At 36.9% G+C, this 14627-nt stretch overlaps 1 protein-coding gene across 2 annotated transcripts in view; it reads left to right on the forward strand.

The window, feature by feature from the left end:
- The first annotated feature begins 808 nt into the window (after positions 1–808).
- Positions 809–14627, forward strand: part of slc4a5b (solute carrier family 4 member 5b) — a 45010-nt gene continuing 31191 nt past the window's right edge. The window contains exons 1-7 of one of the 2 annotated variants that reach the window (XM_066651232.1): positions 809–911; positions 3310–3374; positions 5255–5458; positions 10811–10937; positions 11275–11435; positions 12960–13115; positions 14201–14296. In XM_066651232.1, coding sequence (XP_066507329.1) covers positions 3311–3374; positions 5255–5458; positions 10811–10937; positions 11275–11435; positions 12960–13115; positions 14201–14296 — 808 coding nt within the window. In that variant the 5' untranslated portion in view covers positions 809–911; position 3310. The remainder of the gene's footprint in view (positions 912–3309; positions 3375–5254; positions 5459–10810; positions 10938–11274; positions 11436–12959; positions 13116–14200; positions 14297–14627) is intronic. The other variant, XM_066651230.1, reaches the window with a different exon arrangement.

A 14627-nucleotide genomic window follows, 5' to 3' on the forward strand; every position in this document is an offset into this window, starting at 1 on the left:
AAGGAGCAGGTGTATTTCATGAGGAAACTGGGCCATGGAATTCCCAGCTATTATTTGCACATGTCCTGCAGATACATACTGAGGGTGACTGGACCCTGAAGCATTTGGTTGGGTGGCTTGGGCTGACAGAATAAAGTTTGACTCATTGCAGTCTTCCTCATCATTGAAAAGCCCCTCAAAATCACCCAGTGAATATACAGCATTTGCAGAAGTTCATATTATTGCAGCTAGGCCACTAAATTTTGCAACTAGTAGTTCAGCTCATACTGAGAGCTGCCTCAGAGGGCAAACAAATGTCATCATGGTTCAAACCAGCAAGTCTGTGTGAGACAAACTAGCATGAAAGCACTGTGCGCAGTGTTAGCGCAAACACCTGGAGAGTGTAGGGAAGCTTGGGTATGTTGCAGCCTGAAGCACATGGCACATCTGGTGTGAGTCTCTGCCTTAAATCCTTTTGTTGCATGGGCACATTCACAGAGGTAGCTGCCCGGTGTGGGAAAAGTCTGCGTCTGTCATTGTGAGCCACAAAAGTAAAGTCTTTTGGAAAACTTTAGTTAAACAACTAGCGAAAAATGGAGTAAAATTTGGAAATCTATAGGAATACAAATGTGAGTACACCACCACAGCCAGCACAATCAATATAGCTGTGTAGTGTGCATGTCACTCGATATACCCAGCATCTACTGTCAGGTCTGTCACGTTCCCAGCTCTGTTTCTCTGTCCAGTCATATCCAGGCCTCAGGCTTTTGGCAATTCCACTCAATGCTAAGGCACAGTAAGAGTGATGAGGTAAATTGGCTATTGGTGGTTAGCTGATTAACAGTTGTGCACAGTTTAGTCTCCTGATTTGCTGTGAAACAGATAAATGCTTGTTGCTTTGCCAGTGATCTTAGCTCTCTTTGCTCCATAAGGTAAGACTTTTTTTTGTCTGTTATTGCTCTTCTTTTGGTTATAAAAACAATGTTTTGTATTTTTGGATTCCCAGTGGCTGTATGGATTTACATTGCAAAGATTAAAAACTGGTTGCTAGTTAAAAACTTTAGGGTTTAAGTAGTTACAGTATATTTGTAGTGTTTTATAAATTATTCTTTTATTAATTAGCGTAGCACTCTACACCAGTTTGACTCAAGTCACCGTCAGGCTCAATAGGCCTACTAAGACAAAACATTTGGTTACAAAGCTCTTTTCACAATGAGCCATTGTGATTTTTCAAAATTTCTGCATGTCAGTAATTAAGCAAAATAATTGATCTGCAATGTCTCTAAAAGCTAACATACAAAGTTTGTTTGTCTAGAATCAACATTAGAAAAACACCAAAGATGTGTAGGTTAAGTGGTCATTTAAAATGTCTGTACATTGTAAAATCTTTGTTTACATCTCAATAATTGAACTCTGACCACAGCTTCTTCTCAAAAGAACTGTTGAAATAATCTGCTGTAGGGTTACTTCAGGAATGTTTACAGAATGGAAATGTTGAAAGCAAAGGCTGTCTCTGCATCGTGCAGTTTGGGATTGGTATTATGTAAATTCATGGTGTTTATGATATGAATGAATCATTTATGCAGTTTCAAATACTTATTAATTACATTTACTTGATATTTTGTGTATTCGAATAAACGTTCCGTACAATCTTTTCAGATATACATTTAAACTTTTTTGCTACTTTAATACAATGTGTTTTAGTTTGCTAAATAGTTTTCAATTAATAATAGAACATGGAATTCATTAAGACTAAAACAAATAATTAAATAATTGTTATGCTGATTAATTCTTGCATGTGTTGCAGTAAAGTAAATATTATGGGAAAAAATTTAATAAAAACAACAAATAAATAAATAAATAATAAAATATAATAAAAATAATTAAGTAAATATTGTTTATGTAAATTTCAGTGAAATCTATACATTTCTCAAGCATTTACAATGGTGTAAGGTAGAAATATACAAACAGATAATGAAACCATGAGACTCTGTGTATTCTCCAGTGTTTTACCTCCTCAGAGTCATACAAAATTTTCTGGGCTAATCAATACTACTGTCAATCCTGATTATTTGCTTATTCAAGAGCTGCTGTCCATCCAGCATGAAGGACAATGATCTGACAATACAAATTACACACATGGGATATTGTCTCATTGCAAAGGTTCTCCACTACAATTACCCCTGCATGTTATTTATTTATTTATTTATTTATTTATTTATTTATTTATTTATTTATGTATTCATCCATTTTATTAACTTGATTTTAAGCAAATTTTATTTTGTTTATATATTTGTACTGATATAGTGGGCATATATTAAGGAATTAATCTGACACCAGAAAAATATAATGCTTCTTTAAGGGGAATTTGCATATTTATGTTTATTGATATCTTTTCTACAGAATTAATTATTTTATACCAAATTTTCTGTGAATCATTGTATTTTTACATTTCTGCAGCAGAGTCTCAACTAAGACCTTACAGCCACTTCACATTATGTGAATGAACTGTACCAGTCGATGGCTTATATTGGTGGTAGCACATCCAGTGACATAATAGATGTGTGTGCCTATAGAACATGGCGTATTACAGTGGGAGCTCTCTTAATTATATCTTCATTGGGTTTTCCTCTACAGCCTGATAGGTGGCCATTGATCTGTCCAGAGCAACAAGCCCACATGCTGCTCTAGGCAGGCCCCTGTTACCTATTCACATGGCACTTGTTGTTCAGCCATTTGTTTGTGACTTTTGGCCAGTTTTCCAAGCTTAGGTTATGCATAAGCCTAGACTGAATAGGCTTCTTAGTGGATTCTTATGAGAAACACCACTGATGTTGCCGTTTAGGCCAAAACTAGGCTTAATCTTTATTCAGTTTAAGTCAAGAGTCAACCAATGATTTGTGATATTTAGTGTTATTCTGATAAATAGTCTTGGGATTTTTCTTACGTTATGTGATGATTATGCATCTCTAACACAATTTGGATTTTAGAACATTTATGGCTGTTCTAGATAGACCAAAGGCTAGTTTTCGTCTAAATAAAATAATGTTTATAAAAGTTATGGGTTATGAGCTATAAATTACATTGTAAATCTGACATGTATACACTTTTTTTAAGTTATGGATACTTGAAATCCCTTGTAAAAAGTCTTAATCAGAATTACAGGTCAATGTTGACAAACCTGACTTAATTGACAAAAAAATAATAATTGAATGGTATTAATATTCACAAAATGTGTAGAAATTCTAGATTAGAATGTAATTTAGTTATTTCATAATGTTTACCTGTGTCTCTTTTTCTATCTCTATAACTCTTTCTCTTTCTTGACAGGATGGAACATGACCATCACAGCAGCAGAAGAAGTGGACATAGCAGACACTATGAAGATGATGATGGTATTGTTGCATTGTGTTTTTTTTTTATATATTATTAGATTAAGTGTCTGAGATTGGAATGCACTGTGCTTGAGGAACATACCTTTTAATTATTTTGCGTGGTTCAGAGGTAGGTTTGAACAAAAACATGGCTATAACATTCATAGATTACATACATTCTTACTCTGACTGTCAGATTCTAGAAATAGTTTGGTAATAGCAAATTTACATATAGTTTTCTGTATTTTGTGTTATTTTATTCCAACAGAATGAAAAGTCTAATGTGTGTTTGCCTTGATTATGTGCAGTGCTTGGGGTTGAATTGGGACACAGTTTATACAGGAAGGCCACAATCAATTGATTGTCTGACCTCTGTACTGCCCCAAACAAAATCAATTAGGTGCCACTCTCAGTGTAAAGGGAAACAATACATTTCACAAGCTGTGAGCACTGATTTAAGGTTGAGTTGAAAAGATTTCACAAGAAGAGAACATCAACCAATTATTTTACATGGGCATGCTTGTTTTTCTCCTACATCAAAGAATCCCTTGCGTTGTAGGTGGTAAACTCGACTAATCCCAGATTTATTAGTTTCAGGCAAGTCCATAACTGTTGTTTTCATTCTAAGCGAATGTCTATGAGACATCACTAAGAGAAATAATAGCATGAAGTGTGGAATGGCTGGAAGCTCTAAACATATTAATTACCTAAATCTTCATCGTTAAGATCACATTATTGTATGAGTCTAGGGCCCAGAAAAAGGATGTAACATGAAATAATTTTATAAAGAAATGAATAAGGAGAAATATGTATTATAAGTTGTGTTTAATTATAACAGAGACAACAATGAACACGCTCTCTTGGAGCAAAGGTCTTCAATAAAAAACAAACAAACAAACAAACAAACAAACAAACTAAGCAGAAAAGAGAAAAATTTTCTGACCTAACAAAGTCCAAAAGAGAAAGACTCTTCCCTGTCTCCCTCACTCTAAACAGGGACAAAAACATAGAAAGAAACATGGCACCCATCCCTATAGCTCTATTGAACACTGACCAACAAGAACACAAACATATACAAAAATAAGTTCCTCTCAAAAAATTAGTTCTAACTCAATATTCTAGCATAGCATTTCCACTAAAGTGGTTACCAAATCAGGGAGCAGACCAATCAAACCTATGTACTGGACCTCACAGTGTCTACCAAGCAAACAGTATTCTGTTTGCCACCAAGATTTTCAAAGGAATGTCCTGTGATCATCAACAATTGGATTTAACAAGCGCCTCTTGTGACAGGCAGATCAACCTATCAACCAATCACTGGATGTAGGCTTGTCTAATAATTATTGCATATATATAACATAATGGCACCATATCCTATATTTTAATATTAATTAATTCCTAATGGCCCATTCCATCTCCATGATTATATTATGTTTTTTTATTTTTATTTTACATAGTTCTTTAATGAAATATTACATATATTAACCTCTCCTTCTGGAGACGAGAATGCAATGTACTTTTAGGGAACACAACTGGACTTTAAAAAAAGGTACGTTTGTGCCTTTCGTGACCAATGTACCTTTATCGTACCTTTTTTTTCTGAGAGTGTAGACCCGAGACAGGACAGGGCATCAAAAATAAGGGAGAAATAATACAAGTGTTCTTGGGCATAACATCAGCTAATTCAAAAGCTTCTAAAGAGATAAATTCACGATTTTTGTAGAGATTGATAACATTGACAGATACTCTTTCCAAGAGTGGAAGAGTAGATTGTTCTTATTGGTGTGGTGTGGCATGTTTCTCTGAGCAGGGAATTGAACCCCTAATTATCTGCATAAAAGTCTGTGTTGTTACCCATTACACTACACCACCCAGAAATCTTCTTTTCTGTCTTTTCTCAGAGAACCAGTCTGTTTACATTGGTGTTCCAGTGCCAAGGGGCTACAGACGGAAGCGTCGACGTCGCAGGCACACATCACGACACGAGCACAGCCGTAGTGAGAAGCACTACAAAAGCCAGGAGCACCATGCGCAAGAAGAGCAGTATGACCCAGATGATGGTGGACATGACTCCAATGAGCAACTCTCAGACATCAATTCCACCAGTGAGTTAGGCCTAGCACACCCACTCACTAAGCATGAAATGTACAACACAGCATTCTCAGCCATGTAGACTGAGGAGCTGCTAACAACACATAAAAACTATGCTGATAGATGCTGGATGTGTTCCGGTGTGCAGTGCTATGTAGGATGAACGTAACGTTGTCTGTCAGGAATTTCTGAGATTCCTAAAGGAAGTGCAGAGAATCTGTGAGAAAAAGAAACTTGCTCTTCAAGCAAATGCTGCCAAATATGCCAAAATTACAGCAAGTCCTTCATCCGCTCCCGTGGCTGATGACAGTGGTGGTGGTGGCGACGGCGGTTCTGGCACTAATTGTGAACAGGATCATCTAGTAGAACCTTCGGTATGTTGGGCTGCTTTCAGAACACTTAGGTTATGTAATGAATAGGCTAAAGCAAACCAACCCCTTGGTAAATCTGATAAAATGATAAAATGTCACTAAAATAATTTTGACTAATGTTCCATGGCCAATTTAGTTTGAAATAAGCTAATAACGTCCTTACCACTAGCTGCTATTTATAAGACATTGTGTACACTGACTGGATGAGAAAATAAGCATAGGTTAGTAATTTTATGTCTTCCACCCTGAACTAAATAGTCTTAAATGTGAGAATACTTTTTTAAAACCAACATTTACCAACAATAACAGTACGTCAGCAGGCAGCATTCTAATTTCCTTATTATTTTATTATTGATTGTGGCGTGAATAGTAGGCTAGGTCAAGGCTGAGCTACTTTTAGACCCTGGAAAAATGTGTCAATGAAAGCATATCACACTTTTTAAAATTATGTAATTTTGTCTCTCTCCTATGTTATGCCAGTGCAGCTGTGTACCTCTTTACAAGAGAATCCAATAATTCTAGGTGTAATGGCACAGTTGATATACACATTCAAAAGACCCAAATTCCAAAAAGGTGTGCCCGATTTTTATGCCCCAGTCCGCCACTGCTAACAGGTGTGAGTTTTCCTTCAAGTTACCTCACTAACTAAGAAATCCTACTTTCTAGGTTATTCTTCTAGAGTAACCTGCAATATAGATATAAGTATGCGTACAAAACCACTTTAGCAAGAATATATTTAATCACATTTTACAGTATTGGATTATCACTGGAACATTATTACTCAAAGTGAGAATAGAAGAGGAGGGTCTACTGGAGGTGGAGGAGGAAAACACTTGTTAGGTCTTTCATGCATGAGGCTCTTTACCCTGCTCTGGATTTTAACTTTGCTAAGGCTCAGCAGGGAATAGCAGTTTGGGGAAACAAAAGCATAGAACTGGAGCACAAGGCAGAACAGCGCAATTAGTATGACGTGTAAAAATGGATTGACTTTACAAGCTGAAAAGCTTAAAGGCAGTAAGGAGTAAAGTGGAGACGAAAAGAGAGAAAGCAGGGAAACTGCAACGTTTTTAAGGAGGTAATAGTCAAGAGAGACAAAAGGTGGAAGAAAGTCTTCTAGACAATATATGTGTGCCTGGTAAAAGTGTAACTTGGATCAAATATCTCCTTGATTTATTGATGAGCTTACTGAAGGATGGATCAAGAAAGCTTTGATTTGCCAGCTGCATCCTGCAATATTCAAGATTCTGTTCTCTCAGTTCTGACCCTCTCGTCCAGTCTGGGTTCATGTACTTCTCTAGCAGGTAACTACACACATAAATGCATGGCAAATAAAAACCTGATTTTCTCAATCCTTTACAATCTCTAGAACTGATATTCTTGATTCCTTAGGATCCTTTATTTTATACTCACTATTTATTTACAGTATCTTTCTCTACTCTTTTATTCTAAGTATGTGTAGTGTGAATTGTGGCTGCTTTTGTTTAATGTAAATAAAAGTGTTTTTATGTTTGTATGATCAGGTTAACATGTACCATCCCTAAAAACTTTTCATTCAATTTTGAGATCATGTGAGATTAAGAAATCCGCTCAGAGCCCAGCTGAATCTGAATTAAAATAAGCTCAGTAATCCAAATACTTTACCACGCAAAAAAAGCAAAAAATAAAACAACATTAACAACATAATTTCTTGTCAAAAAAAATGTAGCTTTTTTTTAGTGAACAAATCAGAAAACATATTTACAAGACAATTGCTGAAGCTTTAACAACTACATATAAAAGTTGTATAAAAACATGAATCGGTGATTTGTTTATCTTGAACTTTTTAGCTGACAAATGTACAAATTTCCAAGGTATATATTGACCAAATTTTGTTGTGTTTTGTACATGTTTTGTAAATGTAATCAAATATAAACCCTGATCTCTGCAACATACACCAGAAACACTGGGATAGAGGCATAAGAGTGATTTATTTTATATAAAGGAAGGATTGGAACCCCGCCAGAGTAGGCTACAGACTGCGACCCTGAACTGGATAAGTGGTTACAGACAATAAATCTTTTAAAGTTTTACACTATAAGCAGGTGAATATAAAAGGTATACAACAAGCTTTCACCAAAGGCTCAGACTTTCCAAGCAAAATCAGGTAATAGCTCATCATTTTTACAATCTTTGAAGAGAATTGTCAGACAGTTCAAGAATGTAGGTCTTTCACCATGTACTGTACATAATATTTTGAAAAGTTTTGGGAAATCCTAGAAATTAGTCAGTGTAGTGCAAGTACAATGACCATAACCTTCATGCCTTCAGATGGCACTGAATGAGAAACTATCATGCTACTGTGATAAATATAGTCCACCACTGCATCAGGAAATGCAACCTGAAACACAAGCAATACACAAGGAGAAAACCATACATCATAGCTATGAAAACACTGTGCCGGTTTCTCCGTTCATCTCAGATGATTGAAAAGTCAGTAGAAACGTGTGCTGTGATCAAATGAGTCCATGTTTCAACTTGTTTTCAGGAAAAACGAATGTCCAAATATGAAAGGGACCATTCAAGTTCGTATGAGTGATAGGTGCAAAAGCCAACATCTGTCATGGTGTGGGGACTTGAACGTTTGTGTGTGTGTGTGTGTGTGTGTGTGTGTGTGTGTGTGTGTGTGTGTGTGTTTAATTGGAATGGAAGTGTATCTTGGGAATTTATGGGTTTCTATCAAACAAAAATGGGGCAAAAATTACACTTACAAAAGATTTCACCTTTAGGATCCGTTCCCAAAAGATTAAAAACGTGTAAATAAAATAAGGTAATGACAGGTAATAACTAAATTAATAAAAAACAAAAACTAAAATTAATTTTGTAAAGGTATTAATACATTAATTGCTACATTATAAACATTAACATCGAAATTATAGAAGGAATATTGGCATATATTTTCAAATAATTTATTTATTTACCATTAACATTAACATTTATTTATTTATTTATTTACCATTAACATGTCAAGTTCAAAATGTGCTGCAAACTGTGTCAACTCCAAGAGTTTCAAATCTATGAATCATTGGCCAGATGTTGATACCAGTGACTCCCACACAAGAGAAACAATACTTTTGGAGTTTACTCTTTTCGTCGCCCTGAGAACAGTAAACAGACAAGCATTTTTCTGTGTAACAATATATATCCTTGCTATTATAAGAAATAACAAGTCTTATACAAGTCTTTCAAAAATTCTATTTGCTGATGAAAAGTGGAAAATAATTTGTCATATTTCTCATCATCAAATGACAGTTTTTATTTAGTTCTTGTCTAGTTTTTGTCGTTAGAAATGGGTCGTCAACTAATTTTTATTTAGTCATAATTATTATAAATGAAATTAACATTGGGTCAGTAAAAAAACTTGAAATATTTTCTTTGTACATTAATCCATTACATAATGGTTCAAGAGAATGAACATTTTGTATTTTTTGCTGCATTTTGCAAAATGCCTTAACCTTTCTAGAAACAGGGTTATACAAGATTGCTTTTCAGGACCCAGGCTTTTATTTATGGTATTCTGTGAAGTATTTTATTTATTTTTTATTTATTTATTTTCCCCGTAGTTTGCTTTGCATTTTCTTCTGTAGGGATTTTTAACTGCAGTATTTAAAATACTTTTGTTTGTATTTGTTTGCTTATTTTTCCCTGTACCAATGCTAGTAGATCTCATATGTATTTTCTTCAAAGATATATCCTAAAAATACTCTTTTACTTAACTGTCATTTGGACTGAAACTTAAATAGATGAAGGGTCTCTGTTTTCCTTTTATTTACTTAGCACTGTATATCTCATTCTGCTACTGTTGCCACTGCTTGGAAGACAAGCAACTGAGTGTCTGAAATGATGTGCCTGAAAGCATAATTAAATTTTTTTTTGTTGTTGTTCTAAATGCTACACTTTTAAATAATGAAACTTTAACTAAGTATAAAATATGCTGAAAATGGCACACCACAGGCAGATACATCTGTTTTTTTAACATAGGACCAGTGGGATTACATAGAGGTCAACATCCTGAGAAAAACACCCACGTGCTAATAATCCCCTGGGCTGTGAAGGCAGGGAGCCAGGTTTAAAGGGATAAGAAATTTATACTAACTGAAAATGCCTGGGCAAACCATGATATGACCATGCAGGCACTACTGCTATATTAATGATTTATATTTATGATAGTTTTCTAGTTTTATTTTTGCATATATTTCTTTATTCATAAATCATTATGAAGTTGCTTGGTTCTCACTAGTGTGAAATTATAGCTTGTTACTTAATACTATAAAAGGATCAGTCATTAATTTGATAACAGCTTCTGGAGTGGTAATGTTAGGTCAAGCAGCAGGTGATATTGGGAAATATGCACAAAGCTATACTTTATTAATCCCAAACATAAAATACCCCCAACCACATTGATTGAGTGAAAACCCATAGGAAAATTACTAGGAGAAAACAGGAATTTCCAAAACTGGTATTTTTTTAAACAGAGTTTAAAATATATTTGAAGCTAAGCAAGTGGAAGTTCATGCAAAATATTAAAAACTGTCACCATCAGGTAAACAGTAACCAAGGACTTTAGCTTAGGCAGAATTGAGCTCCCCTCTGGTTTTCTATCTAGGGAAAAAAATCAAAAAATTTCTATGCTGAGAAGACATGTAAGTGCTTTTTGTAAATGGATGGCAAGAAACAATTACAGGGAAGAACAAGAGAAAAAAAAAGATATTTGCAAATCAAGCAAAGAAGTTGTTGGGGTCCTGAGAACAATTTACTGCCCCTTCCAGTTAGATCAGCATAATTTAATGTGTTTGCCCATGAGAAGCAGAAAACACAGTTAATGTGCATTTAGTGTTCTCCTGCAAGCGTGTTGAGCTGTCCAATGGCGTTATGATAATGACATTTCAAAAAGATGTGGTGGCGGGATTCAGATGCTTTAGGCTAAAGAATCTCTGACTGATTTTGTGTTTGTGATAGTGTCTCCTGCTGCAGAGAGACTGCGCTCTATCCTTGGAGAGGACGATGAGCCCACACCTACACTCTTCACTGAGATGGATACACTGCAACACGAAGGTGGAGAACTGGAGTGGAAGGAATCTGCCAGGTAAAACACTAACACACGTAATGATGCTGATAACACAGAGTTCTGTGCGAAATTTTGGCACCAAATCAGGTCAAACTTCCACGAAATTACTTGAAAAGTCAGGAAATTTTCTAAAAATACAAATATGTAATTTGTTCACTTAAATTATATTATTACAAAGGAAGAAAAGTTTACTTTTCTCTTCCCTGAAGCAATTAATACTTCAGTCTTAGGCAGAATATATTTTGTCTTCATTTTAGTATTTGATCATGTTCATCACTGCTGTGTTTTTAGGTCAGTATTATTCTTGTTTTTTAATATCTTCAGCCACAAATTCCTAACCGTGCTGTTCTCTCAGGTGGGTAAAGTTTGAGGAGAAAGTGGAGGAGGGTGGAGAAAGGTGGAGCAAGCCCCACGTGTCCACGCTGTCTCTGCACAGTCTGTTTGAGCTGCGTACTTGTCTGCAGACTGGCACCATCCTTCTGGACCTGGAGGGGTATTCTCTTCCTCAGATAGTTGGTAAGTCTGTTCTTTCACAGCAATCTTGGCAATGGCATACATTTCCACTCATGAAAGACTAGGCTCCTATTTTTTTAAATGGGAGAATTGAGTCCCCAAACATGTAGCCATAATAGTGTTTTAAATATGCAACATGTAGTGTCACTGTAACACAGCTCTCTGTACAAACTTATGTTTACCTTGACTGCCTATGCCAAAGTGTCCCTAGGTGTAATGGACTGGTGCCCTTTGATGGACTGGTGCCCAGACCAGGGTGTGTTCCTGCCTTGCACCCAGTGATTCCATGTAGGCTTTGGACCACAGAGACCCTGAATTGCATAAGCAGTTACAGACAATGAATGTATGTTAAATCTGACAAAAATTGTTTAAAGACTTTGTAGCATGGGTGGCACGGTGGCGCAGCAGGTAGTGTCGCAGACACACAGCTCCAGGGGCCTGGAGGTTGTGGGTTCGATTCCCACTCCGGGTGACTGTCTGTGAGGAGTTTGGTGTGTTGTCCGCGTGGGTTTCCTCTGGGTGCGCCGGTTTCCTCCCACAGTCCAAAAACACACGCTGGTAGGTGGATTGGCGACTCGTAGGTGTGAGTGAATGAGTCTCTGTGTTACCCTGTGAAGGACTGGTGCCTGAACTGGATAAGTGGTTACAAATAATGAATGAATTTCGTAGCATTTAGCTCAGTTTTTAGCATGTGCACATTTTCAAAGAGAGGCCTTTTTTCACACATGACAACACCAGCAATACATAGAGCAGAAATATATTGTGCATATTCTATCAGTGAAATGTCTCCTCTTCCATTCAGATGTATGGGGTTTTATTTTCTTGATAACTGAGTGAGTGGAATAACAACTCAACTGAAGTTTTGCTTTATTTCTCATTAAAATGAAACTATGTAAAAACGGTGGCGCAGCATGTAGTTTCATTGTCACACAGCTCCAGGGTCCTTGGGTTGTGGGCTTGAGTCCCACTCCAGGTGGCTGTCTGTGATTGGTGTGTTCTTACTGTGTCCACATGGGTTTCCTCCGGGTGCTCTGGTTTCTTCCCACAGTCCAAAAACACACTTTGGTAAGTGTATTGGCGACTCAAAAGTGTCCATAGGTGTGAGTGAATGTGTGACTATGTATGGCCCTGTGAAGGACTGGCGCCCCCTCCAGGGTGTGTTCCCACTATGCGCCCAGTGATTCCGGGTAGGCTCTGGACCCACCGCAACCCTGAACTGGATAAGCGGTTATTTGTTAAATTTATTTACTTACTGTTATTTGCAGTAAGCATTTATTTGTTAAATGCAGAAACAGAAAAATAATATCTTACTTGATATCTTACTATTTAGGGCTGATTTAGGGCTGGTTTTCCAAACAGGGATTAAGCCTAGTCCTGGACTACATTCTCCTTTCAATGGAAAATCAAAATTCAAAATGCTTCAAAATTTTTACACAGATAGGTCAATGAATGCCTTTGTCAAAACAAATTAATATAAATAGTTTATAAAAAATTTAACAACTATATTTTTATCTTTCATGTGGCCAGATGACATAGTGGAGAAACAAGTGCAGGATGGTCTGATCGCTCCAGAGCTGAAAGAGAAAATCAGCTTTGTCTTGCTGAGAAAGCATCGACACCAGACGAAAAAACCTATCCATCGCTCTCTGGCTGATATTGGAAAGCCCGGCCCATCAAATAAAGGTTTTGACCTCTGTCATTTTCTGGAATTACTTGATTGTCTCCCTGACATGGATGCTGTATCTGTACTTAACCTTCTGTTATCTTTTAACCAATAGTCATTGTACTGTTTTCATTAACACTCTTTCTTCACATTCTTATATTGCTAGGCCTTTACTGTGTTATAATTTATAGCATGGGCAATATCATCATGAAAATTACATCAACATTGCCATATATACACAACCATCATATTTTGACCTTATTTCTACACTCACTGTCCCTTCTCTAAGCTTCACTAACCACAGGTGCACTTTGGAGTTCTACAATTACAGAGTGGAGTCCATCCGTTGCTTTATATACATTGTTTGCTCACTTTCACCCTGTTCTCCAATGGTCAGGACCCCAAGAGAACAACCACAGGTTTGTACGATTTGGATGGCGTAACACTGACGTAATGGTGGTGTTATTGCGTGTTGTGATGGTATGAGTGGATCAGACACAGTGGTGCTGCTGGAGTTTTTAAAGCCTTCAGTGTCACTGCTGGTCTTAGAATAGTCCACCAACCTAAAATATCCAGCCAAAAGGGTCCTGTGTCCACTGATGAAAAACTAGAGGATGACCAACACAAACTGTGCAGCAAATGATGAGCTACTGTCCTTGACTTAAAACTGCAAGGTGGACCAATGAGATAGGTGTGTCTACCAGTGTGGACACAGTGTTTAAAAACTCCAGCAGCACTGCTGTGTCTGATCTACTCATACCAGCGCAACACACACTAACACACCACCACCAGGTCAGTGTCAAAATGAAGTATTCAGAGCAGCAAATGTATTATAGTCTGTAATTACAAAGTGCATCTGTTTGGTCAGTGGACAGTGAGAGCAGACAAACAAAGAGGTGGTCATTATGTTATGGCTGATATATTGTGTATTGTGAGTGTCTTCAAGTATCTTGATGTTGTTTATATTTTTTACAATATTGCCCAGCTTCATCTTATCATTTTCCCAAACCCTTCACTAATCTCTCTGTATCCAGTACACACACATCTTGTTGCTTTCTTTTCTTTCTTCTCTTTCCATTTCTCTCTGACCCTGGGTCTGTATCAGACCGCAGTCCGAGCCGCAGCCCAAGCTGTGCGTCTAGCTTTCATCGCTCCACTGAGGACCTGCGAGCTCGCCAGAGCGGTAGCCTGGGAAAACTGCGTGAGTCCTGGCTTCAGACTGCAGACTTGTAACCCATAAAATATGTTGTCTGTTTCTGTTCTTGACATCTAGATCTACTTTTCATTTTTCCTTCTGATTGACCTTGACTGGACAGTAGATTTGACTGTGTATAACCACACAGTAATACATTATTGCCACTGTTGTGGTTTACTTTGCAGTGAAAAGGCTTAAGGCTCTGTCATGGTGGGCCAGTGGACACCTCTGGTCATTTTATTTATTTCTATATGTTTATTAACACAATGATGATGAAGTAAATTTAATAGAAATGCCCTGTATTGCCACTGCCAACAATGACTGGGAGGACAAGAGA

This window comes from Hoplias malabaricus, chromosome 18 (assembly GCF_029633855.1).
Source record: "Hoplias malabaricus isolate fHopMal1 chromosome 18, fHopMal1.hap1, whole genome shotgun sequence".
NCBI classification, from domain to species: Eukaryota; Metazoa; Chordata; class Actinopteri; order Characiformes; family Erythrinidae; genus Hoplias; species Hoplias malabaricus.